The sequence below is a fragment of the Euleptes europaea genome, chromosome 1 (assembly GCF_029931775.1).
Source record: "Euleptes europaea isolate rEulEur1 chromosome 1, rEulEur1.hap1, whole genome shotgun sequence".
Classification (NCBI taxonomy): domain Eukaryota; kingdom Metazoa; phylum Chordata; class Lepidosauria; order Squamata; family Sphaerodactylidae; genus Euleptes; species Euleptes europaea.
In genome coordinates this window covers 63,543,974-63,558,373 of record NC_079312.1, presented here as the reverse complement: position 1 = coordinate 63,558,373, position 14,400 = coordinate 63,543,974, and the positions used below count along the sequence as shown (strand labels likewise).

General features: G+C 41.5%; 1 protein-coding gene across 1 annotated transcript in view; it reads right to left on the bottom strand.

Moving 5' to 3' along the window:
* The window catches only part of SUSD3 (sushi domain containing 3), a 44,231-nt gene that overhangs the window by 16,484 nt on the left and 13,347 nt on the right, over positions 1-14,400 (bottom strand). Inside the window, exons 2-3 of the mRNA XM_056847053.1 lie at positions 5,809-5,997; positions 2,343-2,490 (exon numbers count right to left, since the gene is read on the bottom strand). Of these exons, the coding sequence (XP_056703031.1) occupies positions 2,343-2,490; positions 5,809-5,997 (337 nt within the window). The remainder of the gene's footprint in view (positions 1-2,342; positions 2,491-5,808; positions 5,998-14,400) is intronic.

The window sequence follows — 14,400 nt, the reverse complement described above, 5'->3', positions numbered from 1 at the left end:
AGATTTGTCCAAATACCAAAGCGTCTCCCCTGTCATTACCTGAGTGATGATGTCACTTCCGTAAATTACATCATCACACCAGCAATGCCAAGGCTTAGGCCTCATTTTAAGCCTGGTAAGATCCCCGCTGGCCAACTGTATGGCACTGGTGGGGAGGAGGCCCAAAGTGGAAAATCCTTTGTCCCTGGTGGGGGTCTGGCAACCCCAGCATTACATCATGCTGAAGCCCTTCCCTTCCCCACACCTTGCCCTCTCTAGCCTGCACCCCCCAAATCGCCAGAAATTTCCCAGCCCATAGTTAGCAACCCTACCATCAGGAGATGGTCCATAAGACACAAGAGCAGTTTGTGGGGTTTGTACAAGCATAACTAACAGCCATTAGTATAACATTCCTGTACAGAGAGAACATGTGTGTCGATCATATCATTTGGCTGCCTGTATACATGGACTAAGAACTGAGATGAGCTTGTAAACATCATAGTAGCCAAGGTGGTGGTGGTGGTGGTGGACGGAATTGCCATGTGTACCCACAGTATGCTATTTCACATTTTGGGAGGAGGAGTGGGGGGGGGGGCAGATTCAGAACCAATTATCAACTTTTAAATTTAGCCTATCCTTAAAATATGAAAAGCAGTCAATTTCAGGAGCATTTCCTGCTCTCATCTTCTATAATAAAAAGTAATATTACCACAACAGGACCAGCCACTCATTTTTAAGCCAAGACGTTTTTCCACTATTGACCTACATGTTTCTTGTGAATGTGCAACTAAATGTACAAATGCTGCTGGCCAGTGTGGAAGGAGAAAGCATGTAGTGAGGACTGGATTATAACCATAGTCTCCAATGCCAACAATCAATTAGTGCTTACAAAAACAATAATTTTACTTTCAGGGAAGTCTAATATTTTAGCTGAGAACTGTAGCTGAATCTTTATACTCTGCTTGTCTGTGCTGCAGTCACTGACTTTTCAAGCCAAAATATTAATTTCAATTAGTTTCATGGCTTTCCTTCCACATTTATTCAGTCTACACAGCTAGAACCTACTGATAGGCATTTCACTTAGGGATGCCAGCCTGCAGGTGGGACCTGGGGATCCCAGCGTGGTATAGTAGTTAAGAGTGGCGGAGTCTAATCTGGAGAACTGGGTTTGGTTCCCCAATACATGAAGCCTTGGGCCAGTCACAGTTCTCTCAGAACTCTCTCAGACCCACCTACCTCACAAGGTGCCTGTTGTGGGGAGTGGGGAAAGGAAGGCGATTGCAAGCTGCCTTGAGGCTCTTTATGGTAGAGTAAAGCAGGGTATAAAAATCAACTCTTCTTCTTCTTCTACAGCTCATCTCCAGACTACAAAGGTTAGTTCCCCTGGAGAAAATTGATACTTTGGAGGGTAGACTCTAGGGCACTGTAACCCACTGAGCTCCACCCCCAAATCTCCAGGAGTTTCCCAACTTGGATCTGGTACCCCCACCCCCCATCCCCCGCTGGTAGCCAGGTGGGACCTGGCAACCCTAATTACACTCCTTGAAATAAAATAAAAGTAAATAAAAGTATGTTCTCCCACTACAGGCCCTTATCTTGCATTTGGGATATTTAACACTAACTACTGCTTAACATGAAGAGCCCTGTGGTGCAGAGTGGTAAGCTGCAGTACTGCAGTCCAAACTCTGCTCACGACATGAGTTTGATCCCGACGGAAGTTGGTTTTAGGTAGCCGGCTCAAGGTTGACTCAGCCTTCCATCCTTCCGAGGTCGGTAAAATGAGGACCCAGCTTGCTGGGGGTAAAGGGAGGATGACTGGGGAAGGCACTGGTAAACCACCCCGTAAACAAAGTCTGCCTAGTAAATGTCGGGATGTGACGTCACCCCATGGGTCAGGAATGACCCAGTGCTTGCACAGGGGACCTTTACCTTCTTTACTGCTTAACATACAGTATTTACTTCTTAACAAAACAGCAGCTTTTTTTGCAGATGACTAGAACAACAAAATGCATTTTTGTTGAGGTTGTTGTTGTTGTATAAGATGGTACTCTTCTGAAAATTCTTTTTGGAGGCATCTCTGGTTGCCCATTTAAAACATGGAGACCACGCAACTGCAGAACCAAAGCAGCTGTGCATATTCTAAAATAACTGCCCTAGAATAAGTGATCTTGAACTAACATGCACTCTTGAAAACCTCTCCACAGTGAGTTATTCTCATTTTCTGGGCCAGATGTCCCCTATTTCCAAATAAATGTACAGAGAAAGAAAAAAACCGGGGGTGAATCACCAATCTGCCACTCATACAGTTTGTACATCAATGTCACCTTAAAGCTTTTGGTCATTTTCTGTCAGACATGACCTACCTTTGAGCTCTTCTTCTCTCACTTTTCTTAACACATTTGATAAGACAACAGGTTAAAAAAGCCATAGACATCAACAGAATAATAGCACCGCTGACAATGGAAGCGATCACTGCAACTTTAAATCCAAAGGTTTCAAATTTGGATATGGCTGAAACAAAGGAAACACAGGCACAGATTGACAGCCACACTGAAATCCACCTGCTGCCAATAATAATCGTTATAATAATGAAGTGGGGAAACTTCGTTATTGTTTTGATTTCATGTCAATCCAGGAACATCTCAAGATAGACTATTTTAAAATATCCTATTTAAAAATCTGCCATAAAATTCTCACAAGTAACTTGGCACCATAATCCAGTTTTATGCAGACAAGAACAAAAACAAGGCATAGACAACCGTCTCAGGATCTTAGGACTGTAGAGTGGTGACCCACCAAACTAAACACAACTTTTTGCTGTGAGCTGTGGTTTGCACAGTGCTTGACAACTTCCCTGTTCTTCTTGCCATCCCCATTTACAGGCAGGAAAAACAAAAAGGGTAGAACCCTTTTGTGGAGAACCATAAAGAGGTAGAAGGCTGTGCTCAGTTCTGCAGTGAGTGACTGCATTTTTTAGACCTGAAGTACAAACCAATAAACCCAATACACTATATTTTAAAAGGAAAAAAAAGAAGGAACGCATTCTGGAATGCAAGATGAGTTAGTGGTTGGATGGCTCTGTTAGTTAATACCCTACCTGGCAGGCAATATTTAATAGGTTTCTGTTTACTTTTCAAATATGCAGTATCTGGGTCAGTCTTTCCACTATGTCATGCTATGCTTTGCTGCCCACAGCTGAATTTGCAGCAGGAGATGCAAAGGGTTTTCTTTGTTCAGTGCCTTCATGGTGCACATATTGATGCTGCTTAGGAACAGCATGGAGGAAAAGAATGGGTCAAGAGCAAAATGATCCAAAGGACCCAGTGATAAGAAAGGAGGTGGTTAAGTTTGTTTCTCAGGCTTGACCCCAGAACAAGCTGCAAGGCACAGCCTACTAATAAGCTTTCTTGAGAGAGGACACACTGTTCAGAGATGGACAGGCATTGGGCCAAGCAGGACAGGAGATCAAAGAGATGTTTAGTTCAAGAGCTCCCTTAAGTAGAGTAAGAATAGGGCTAGTCTCTTAACATACTGTCTATGATGGCCTACTTCCTAAGGACATCTGTACATACTAGCTAGGTATCAAACAGTGGAGAAATATCTGCAAGTGCAAGAAATCATTTGCTGCAGCTGATAAAGTAAACTCCATCAAGAACACCCAAAGAGGCATTCTGATGACTCCTCCACAAATGTGAATGTTGTTCTCTAAGAAAGTCACCAAAACCTTTGCTTGAACATATTTTGGAAGCCTATTTTCTCTGGAGATGTAGAGCTTTAAGTGGCCAGGATTAAGCTAGTAATATGTATGAACATGCTTGGTTAACATAATTTCATCTCTACATACGTATTTTTAAATAATTTTCTGCTCCACCTGATCCTTTGGGATGAGGCAACTAGAAAATGGGAGGCATCTGTTATCTTTTCATAGCCCATTGTAGTTGCTTAGTGTTGCCAATTTTTTTCCTGGCATGCAGGCCTCTTGTGCTTTTAAGAACAGCATGACATACAGAAAGGACCCTGAAGACAATAGTCCCATCATTTGATTTCCATGCCAGTAATTAAACTTCAAGACAGCCAGCATGGTATAGTGGTTAAGAGCAGTGGGTTCTAATCTGGAGAACTGGGTTTGATTCCCCACTCCTACACATGAAACCTACTGGGTGACCTTGGGCCAATCACGATTGTCTCAGAACTCTCTCAGCCCATGCAGAGGCAGGCAATGGCAAATCACCTCTGAACATTTCTTGCCTTGAAAACCCTATGGGGTCACTATAATTCAGCTGTGACTCGATGGCACTTTCCACCACCAGTGAAACTTCATCCACTAAATATAGGGCTGCCAACCTCCAGGTACTAGCAGGAGATTTCCTGCTATTACAACTGATCTCCAGCTGATAGAGATCAGTTCCCCTGGAGAAAATGGCTGCTTTTGCAATTGGACTCTATGGCATTGAAGTCCCCCCTCGCCCCAAACCCTGCCCTTCTCAAGCTCCGCCCCAAAAACCTCCCACCGGTTGTGAAGAGGGACTTGGCAACCCTAACTAAATATCTGTATGCCAGACTGTTAAAGTCCCAGGAACAGGATTAATAGAAAAGTTGGCAACCCTCTCCTTCATGTCCAGAGAAGAGAAGGGGACCTTAAAAGCTATTAGGGTATTTTGTCTTCAAGTTTACATAAATGTCTTTAAAAACAAGAGTGATTCTGTACAGGGAATGTACTTAATGTGTCATGGTAGTGACAGCCAAATACATTTTGATTTACATCCTGCCTTTCTCCCCAATGGGGACCCAAAGTGGCATACATTGTTCACCTCTCCTCTATTTTAGCCTCACAACATCCCTGTGAATTAGGTTAAGCTGAGAGTGTGTAACTGGTCAAGGGTCATCAAGCAAACTTCCATGGCAGAGTAGTCTGATACTCTAACCACTACACCACACTGGCACTAAACAACGAATTGATGTTTGAACATTTACTTGAACAATTGGATGGCAAGGCTTTAATACAGAAAATAAATATTTTATTGTGTTATTAAAGTGTCTTTGCATTGAGTTTAAAGGCTGCAGCTGTACAATTGTTTACTGTCATCTGCTTACTGTGATTGGCACACACCTGACCTATATATACAATTATAATTCAGCTGGACAAGCAATTTCAGGTGACCAGACAAGCCACCCCAAACACTTGTCATTTAAAAATTAGATGTGGATCTCTTAAGGGTTCTTTGAGCTCTAGATCTGCTGTATGCTGAACTCTTCAGGTTTAGCTTGAGGCTTATCCTCTCCCTCCCCATCCAGTGTGATTATTGTCATTGATGTAATAAATAAGTAAAAATACAGAGTGAGAGGCAGCTAATATTGTTGCCATTTAAGCCCTATTTGTCAATATGATAGCTGCTCCTCTTAGCTATCCAGAGGCAGTCGCCTAATTGCACTTCATCCAAGTTCTTTATGTTCAGATCAATCATTTTTCAAAAGCCTGGCATTAATTTTTTTTTTTTAAAAAAAAAGGCTGTTCACAGATACGTTACATAAAGGAAGCAGACTTATTGGTCTCATCTGCAGTCTTCTGAGAAATGGCATTGTGTGTGTCTTACAAAAAAGCCAAAACCACTTCTGTAGTAATTTGATTAAAATCAGCAACAATTTATCCAGTGTGAAACTGCCCAAAAGCTTTTCCTGTATGGTAGTCCACACCACCAGAATTGGAACAGTAGTCTCAAATTCAATACCAGCAATAAAGAATGAAATCTATTCTGCCCCACTGAATCCATCAACACCAGAGGCATGATATACAGCAAAGAACTATCCAAAGTGTATGAGAATACTTACGTTTACATGCAGGAATGTCTGCTGTCCACTGAGTTCCATTTCCTTTCCAAATGCATGTGACAACTCTTTGTCCAATCAGCTGGTGTTCTGCAGAGCACTGGAATGCTATGACTGTGCCAACTGTGGTGCCATTGCCATGGATTATCTGGGTTGTGCCAAGATGAGGTGGGAATATCTGACTGCATTGGCCTATTTTTCAAAAAAAAGTAGGAGACACAGTAGCTATATATTAATACAACTCTTTGCAAGTCCCATAAAGTGCCTTTAGCATTCCCCACTATGATATTACCACCGTCGATGACTAAAGGAGAAGAGCAAATAGGCAGGCAACCCTCCGTCATGCCTGGATCCAGCTAAGAGCCCACCCCTTTGCCTCTCGAGCACTAACTGCCATCAAAGGGAGAAAAAGGAGCAGTCAGAATTTTCCCATCATGTCCAGACAAAGCCCTCAACAGGAATCTTTCCCTCAAGCCATTTTTCACTGTATTTCAGTTGATGTTTATATTGGTTTATAATTGCTTTGAGAGCCTTTGGGTGAAAAGAGAGTCAAATATAATAATTGAATGTAACAGTGTTATGACCACCAGCATAATACAAAGAACAGTGCAAGAAAACTGTTTGAGTTCTGGTTATTAGAAAACATGGGTGTTTCGTTTCTTCTGGTTTGTTTTTAAAGTTTAAACAAGTTATTATCTTCCCATTGCAATTTTATTAAGGTGGAAGGGGCATCAATAAAACTTAGCACTGATCTCATCAGTGCCGTTAGAAATGTCTCCTCCTATGATCTATAAACTGCCCCTCAGCTTGACTTAGAACCAGTAGAGTCCTTTCCCCTTCCTTCTAATTTTTTATAGGCAGAGAATTTTTTGAATGAAAGAAGGAAAATTCAGGCATGTCAGCTATCTCCTGCAGTCTGAACAACTAACACTCTAGGGTCAGGTTTACCTCCCACCAAGAAACAACCCTTTGTTCTGACATTCTTTTACTTTGGTAATTAATTGCTCTGATCTGATAATGCACTAGTTTATTTTGTTAATGACTTAAGAGGTTCATTTTGCATCAATTAATAATTTCCCATAATGCAAAAGTTCACTCCCTAAAAAACCATCCTGTAAAAGTTCTATTTTTAAAAATATTCAATATACCATACCACATTGCTGTGATTAGTCAAAAAGCAATTTAATAATGTGAAAACATTGCTCATGGGTGTCATGTTTGATTGTTTTATTTCTCAATTGCCTATGACAATATTTTTGGAGTAATCAAAATGTCTTCTGCACATCAGCTTATTTCTTGATCCATATATTTCTTAGCATTCCTTTAACTTGGACACCTTCCAACAGTGTTTAAGACTAGTCAGCTTAATAGACCTTAAACTGTGTATATTTCTCCTGGTGTGCCATTCTAGAACTAATAATATTGTATCACTGCCACTTTTACCTGTGAAAAAGATTTCAAATATCTTCACCAGCATGCTTAATGATGGATACGTTTTCAAAAGATGCTGTACTGGAGTTCAAAGGAGCATATCAAAATTCAGATGTCTGTGTGAAGTGTGTTCCAGGAACTCTCTCAGCTGTCTGATCCAGAAACTAAGCTAAAAATCTTCCTAGATCAAATCTAGCATTTCTTGCCTGGGGCTACATTGGAAAGACTTCATCAGCAAATCTCTTGCATTGAGATTTTGAGGCCAACTACACAGAAGATCTGTGATGGATTTCCTTTAAAAAATAATGTAGTTATAAGGAGCTGACCAGTTATTCCAAGCATGGGCAGTGCTGGGGTAATGCTTAATTCACCTCTCTGCACCATATTCCCAAACAACATTGCATTCCCTAGGTGGGAGCCATTTTGATCAGGAAACCAGCTAGGGATGCCAGCCTCCAGGTGAGACCTGGGGAGCTCATCTCCAGACTACAGCGATCAGTTCCCTTGGAGAAAATGGATGCTTTGGAGGGCGGACTGTATGGCATTGTACCTAGGATTGCCAGGTTCCCCCCACCCCCGGCCATCAGCAGGGGACGGGATTGGGGAGATCTTCAAATGAGGCTTCAATATCGCCTGCTTTATGATGCCTCTTCCAGAAACTGTTTTTACAATAGAGTTTTGCCCAAATATCAGAGTGTCTCCCTGTCAGAGACAGAGAGACAGAGAGACAGAGAGACAGAGACAGAGAGAGACAGAGAGAGACAGAGAGAGACAGAGACAGAGAGAGACAGACAGAGAGAGAGAGAGAGAGAGAGAGAGAGAGAGAGAGAGAGAGAGAGAGAGAGAGAGAGAGAGAGAGAGAGAGAGAGAGAGAGAATATATGTATATAAAACTTTAGGTAAAGTTAAAAGAATAAAATAGGAGAGAAGGGCTTGTAAAACAGGAGTGACTGATTCTTGCAGTTGTCACTGATCAGATAGACTGCTTTTGCTGCTTGCTGTTCTACAGTCAGGCATCCTGAAAATGTTGGCTTCTGCAGTTCAGTAAACTACAGTCGACTAGAATCTCATGTCTGAGTTTCTCCTCTCCCTCAACGGATGGATATGTATTCATATGTTACTCAGACCCAGTGAGTAGCTGCAGTGGTGTCATTCAGCCTAGCCTACTGACCTCGCTACCAGTGCCATCCTCCTTAGCAGAGTTAAACCCTTCTAAGCCCATTGACCTCCATGAACTCAACTCTCCTTAGGATGACCCTGTCAGACTTTTTCTTTCATTTACCACCTTGATCCCATCCCTAATTATTCCCAATTGAAAAGAAAACACAATTTTAATAACTATCATTATACTACCAATTTGAAAGGTCATAACGATGTTAATCTGTAACAGTCTTTATGCACGCATATTCTCACACAGAATAGTTCAGTAGCGCCAAAGGTCCCTTCCCTCTAAAAGAGCAGCTATGTGGATGTCACCTTATTAGAAAGCATTGCATAAGCAGAGTTCTTCAGCTCCCCTCAAGTATTTTGCCTCAAACAGCCCCTTCAACAGCCTGTGGCAGTCACAGCATTTATGCTAATACAAGGAGTAGGACTAGCAAAGAGGTTCTGCAACATATAAACAGCACATTCCATGTCAGTCTGCTGCAGTCGAATTAGCAAGAAGTCTTGTGGCTCCTTACAGCAGGCGTGTCAAACATAAGGCCCGGGGGGGGGGCAGATGCTGCCCCCTGGGAGCTCTTATCCAGCCCATGAGCCAGCCGGGGCAGCCTCCCCACCCCCACCTCCTGAGGTGTCAATTATTAAAGACTGTTAAATAAAAGAAAATACTGTAAGAGTGTTACTGTGTTGAGCATATTTGTACATTAGGTAAAAAATAATATCATTAGTTGGCTTTGCCTGTGTCTTCTACAAAGTTTGTATCTCTGGTATCTGGAATTGAATATTATGGTACATACAGCCCAGCTCGACCAAGTGACATTTATGTCATCTTTGGCCCTTGTAACAAATGAACTCGACACCCCTGCCTTATAGACTAACGTCTTTATTGAGAGAGAAATTTTCATTTTCCAGAGCACACTTTGTCAGAAGCATGAAGTATCACTCTCAGTAGGCAAATATCTGAAGGGGAAACATTACAAAGAGAGCTCAGAACCTCCAGTTTTCCAGCACATAGCTGTCTTATGTGATCGGTGAAAAACAAAACGCAGTTAAAGGAGCAAACAGGCCATTAAGAGTGGACGTGGCTAGGAACTGGAAAAGAAAAATGAATCTCAGTTCTGTACATACGCCTTGTAGGAAGGGCGACTGCTTTCTATAGTGAACTGAGCATCCCCCAGTCTCTATTGCGACTTGGTCTGATAGTGTCAAGGCTGCCTACGGATCCCAACTCAGCAGCTTCTCGTGGACTATTCCTTTGAAAACCTTCTGCTGAAGTATTGCAGCCATAAAGTCTATTAGTGAATCCCTGTGGAGGCTAAAACGATCCCCACTGGTCTCTGGAGTGTTTCCATTTTTAATGTGCTTTTATTTTTCTGCACCGAGACTGCTCAGTTTAACCAATGTAAATGACAGGAAGGTATTTCTGTCACATAATAGCATATTATCTTCTCATTAGAAGATATGCAGATGAATGAGCCCTTGATTGTATTGCTGGTGTTACTGGGTTCTATGATATTAGTGGCTGCACTCAGATTTCATGGGGAAACAGAGGTTTGTCTGACAGGCTGTGAAGGTCTGGGTTTTAAAAGACGTTTGAATAGAGGTAGAGTGAAGTTTGATCAGGATGGTCTCTACCTCAACCTCCATTTGAACCCATTTGAATTCTGCAAAAGGTAACAGTTCCACCCAGTCATCCTGGTGGTAGTTAACATAACAGCGCAAATAGCATTCAAGTACAGCATTGACACGTTCAGTCTGGCCATCCGTTTGGGGATGGTATGCACTAGACAATCCCTGTTCCACCCCCACTAACTTCTAAATGCAGTTGCTTCAGCTGAGGCATGAGGTAAACAGGAAAAACAGCTATTTTTATTAACTTTCTTAGATAGAATAAGGTTGTTCAGCAACTAGGCTTGAAACTATATACAAGTATAATACATAGCATTTGCTGGGCTCATTCAGTTCTAACATTTCAGTTGTCAATTCCTGGGTACAGTGAACTGCCACCAGCCAAGCTTTTATTCTTGAGGTTACTCTGTGTGGCCTTTCCACAATCTTAGGAATCCCACCAACTGAGGTCCCTCCGGAAATTCAGTTCTTTAGCCAGTTTTCTCCTAAAACTCAGCTCTGAGATAGGTACAGTCTTCTTTTAAATTGTTCACTAAATTAGCCTGATTTCCCTTAAAGCCAGGCTCCAAGACCTATAAAGTCTCCTGAGGCAGGATCCCTCTAGTGTCACTCTCCGGAAATATAAACCCTATCTCCTGAAACATTCAATATAGTAGTCTGTTTTCCCTAAAAGCTAGACTCCTGAAACATTCAATACAGCAGCCTGCTTTCCCTAAAAGCTGGACTCTGCAACCTATAAAGTCTCTTGGGAGACAATTTTTCCAGTCTCAGTCCCTGGAAGTACCAACGCTATCTAACTCAAAACAGATTTTCTTCTTACGCCCCCTCCCAGCGAGCTCTTCCAGCATTCCCTGGGTTCTGATTGGCCATTAGCTGCTCTGCATGCACACACATACCCCAAACAGGCACACAGGAGATTGGCGACTGACAGAAAGGGGCAGGACCTTTGCTCATCTGTCACAAAAGTCCATTTTCTCTCCCTTCCCTCCTCCTTTCAGCAACAGAGAGCACCTGTTCTTCTGAGCTTAGGAAGCCTTCAATTAAGTTTGCGATGACATCCTGGCAAACCTAAGCAACACCTGCATTTGGGTACCAAGATGTGTTGGAGCTTGATGAAAAGTTTCACAATCCCAGAAGCCTTCAATGACTCCCTGCATGTGAGGAGGGGTGGTGGTGAAGTGAGTACGGGAGTAAAACAAACACGTTGTGTCTGTGCCTCTGTCTGTCATGATGTCTGAAAGTATCTCTTGAGAGGACATAGTGCCATGGTTGGCATTGGGCTTTGCCGCAGGGATTCCGAGCTCCTAGGATTCATTACCATGAGGAGAGTACATGTCCAGTACAGGAGCTCTTGTGGGAGTCTTTACCGGTGAATTATTAACCAACTGTTCCTCTCCTCACTGAGTTCTAATGCCAGTTGAATCATTACCCCAGTAAAATATATTAGTGTTCCATTAATGCAGTTTTTCTTTGGCAATTTTCAACCCAGCAGAAAGCCTGTGCTTATGAAGATTCCACGGGTTCTGATTCAAACAGAGACTTATTGGTGAGTCTCTCTTTTAGTCAGAATGCATGAAATCTCCATAAATAGATTCATTGTTGTATGTTTCTGAGGAGAGGATTTGGTCTAACTGCTGCATTAGCTTATTTCTATAAAAGCCAGCTTTGCTTAAATAAATTGTAGATTTCATTCATGGATCTGGCAAAGATTTTGAGTCTTTTTTAATGACCTATTTAAAGGATTTCATGAAAACCTGTGACAAAACAATACAATTGCCAACGCCACTGAGAAACTGACTTAAGCAGATGATCTAATTAAAAGAAATGCGCAAAGCAAAGGTGTTGTATAGTTACATCTTATTTCCCATTTCAAAATAACCATCAACTGATATTGCCAGGCCAATTATTTTTATATCATACCATTTGCAAAGCAATGTAAACAGTTCTCTCTTATTTTCCCTTTTATATTTAACATACATGACTATTATTAACTCTTTATCACTGGGAAACTTGATACCACTATCCAAAACAGAGTAACACCCAAGGGTGTAACTCTGCTTAGGATAGCCCTGACCGTCAAGTTAGATGCTTTCTATCATTCCACTGTACAGTAAATATAGAAAAGCAAACATAACCTGTGGGAGCTTTCCATTTTTTCCCCAGGCCTGAAAATCATCTTCAGCTGACATAGTCCATACCTGGGACAGACCTTGGGGAATTTTTTAGTTTCATACCTAGGTTTTAAAAGATTTCATCATAATTATGATTGATCAGAAAGTATAGGAAGAGGAGCTGTTTCATGCAAATTTTCATATCCTTTTGGTGTTTGTGAAAGGTCTACAAAAGAATTCAGTCCTCAGTGTGATCCCTTATCAGCAAGCATCATCCATGAACATAATGATTAGCTTTGCCCTCACAATATATGGTAATTTTTGCTTAGAAACCTCACCACATAGCCAAAGCTGATCAGCTGTATACCACTATGTTGTCTTCTAATCTGCTGCATTATCCCTAACTGGCTTGTATTATTCAAGACAGAGTTAAAAGAGAGAGAGAAATGTTGCTGAAATCAGGCAGCCAGCTCGGACTTGGGGAAAATTCCTGGAGATTCGGGGGCAGTGTCTGGGGAAGGACTTCAGTTTCCACCATCTGAAGCCTCTATTTTCTCCAGTTCCAGGGGAAGTGATCTTTGTAGCCTTGATATCAGTTGTAGTACTGAGAAAACTCTGGGTCCCATCTGAAGGTAAGTAACTCTATGCTGAAGCAGCAGCAGAGAAATAAAGCTATGGCTTTGACTATTTGTGAATAGCCTTCCCTCCTATTTTATTACACAGAACATCTGAATTTTTCCAGCAACAGGTTGCTGATGTACGCCATCAATATGTAAATTTTATTATCATTGTTTTAATGCTTTTAAATATTTTTAATTATGAGTTTGACTGTTTTTACCTTCTCTGGTAATGTATTTGTTGTAACCCGCCCTGAGCCTGGCCTTGGTTGGGGATTGAGGGTGGGCTAAAAGTTGAAAAAATAAAATCAAAATAAATTAAAAAGTAGGTTGGAATAAATTAAAAAGTTGGAAGGTGACCCCTCCCCCAAATTGTTACTTTTGAGGTGAGAAGTGAACAAGGAGAACATTCAGCTTAGTCCTAATCATTATTCTTTCCCAGTACTCAAGAATAACTTCTCATTTGTTAAATGTGTGCAGCCAACCACAGCACACCTGCAGACAGTGCCAAATGGTATGTAGTACCCATTACCCAACCTAAAGTCATATTTTCTAATGGAAGTAATGATGAAGAGAAAAGTTAACTTTCCCTGCCCCACAGAAAAGCTTGTGCATTATCTGAAGAGAACATTCAGATTATCTTCAGACATTTCCAACAATCAAAGCTCCATGAAAAGTGTCACAGCACTCAAAGGAAAAAAAATAATCATTTGCAAGGCAACTGTAATTTTCTCATAAAATTTCTAATGTTATCCTCCCTCTAAACATCCTACTGATATATGAATCAAGCCTCAATAGAGATGCACAGCTTTTTACAGCGAATCTATTGTTAGAGTTGGGATCCTGTGCCTGAAATGTATGAACGGCGGATATCCTTCACAAGGCTCATATCATTAAATAAGTTTTCCTCTTCTATAAAAAGGAGAATGTGATGTATACCATAAAATTAAACGGCTCTTTTGTTATATGTAAAATGTGTTATTTATTTCTGCATGGAGTTACTGACTAGCAAGCATCCAAGAAATAAAGTCAGGCACAATCCAGCCAGAGTTAAGCACTTTTGGCTTGGATCCTGCTGAGAATTTTCTCTGATGGAAGGGATTATTGTCAGTGAAGCATGATTCCCTCTCCTGTTATAAACCCAGACACTTTTCAAAATGCTATTGCTGGAGATGGGGAACCCCTCCCGCAAACAACATGTGGGGGGTTTAGAGGTGTTCAGCAAGAGAGGGGTGTCAGCAAAAAAATCACCCCCTTTCCATCAGTAGAAATCCTTTGCAGGATCCAACCCTAAATTTCAGTTAGGGGATTAGACACATGGTTATTACCCCCCCCCATTGAAATCAATAGACCTTTGAAGTGTTGTAACTTCAGCTCCCATTGTTTACCTTCTGGTCAAACTAGTGACTAGAAGATTCATAGACTGACACAATATGCAACAACAGTAGATACCTACTTCAGTCAGCAGTATACCACCCCTGGACCTGTTCTCTGTCCAGTGGTGAGAATCTGTCACTTATTCTTTTGGTACTTGTGAGAGACATCCCCAGCCATCAGAGCACACTTTTAGAAGAACCATATCAAATGACACAGTGGAGCAAACACTTCTTAGAGCCAGCATGGTATAGCGGTTAAGAGTGGTGGTTT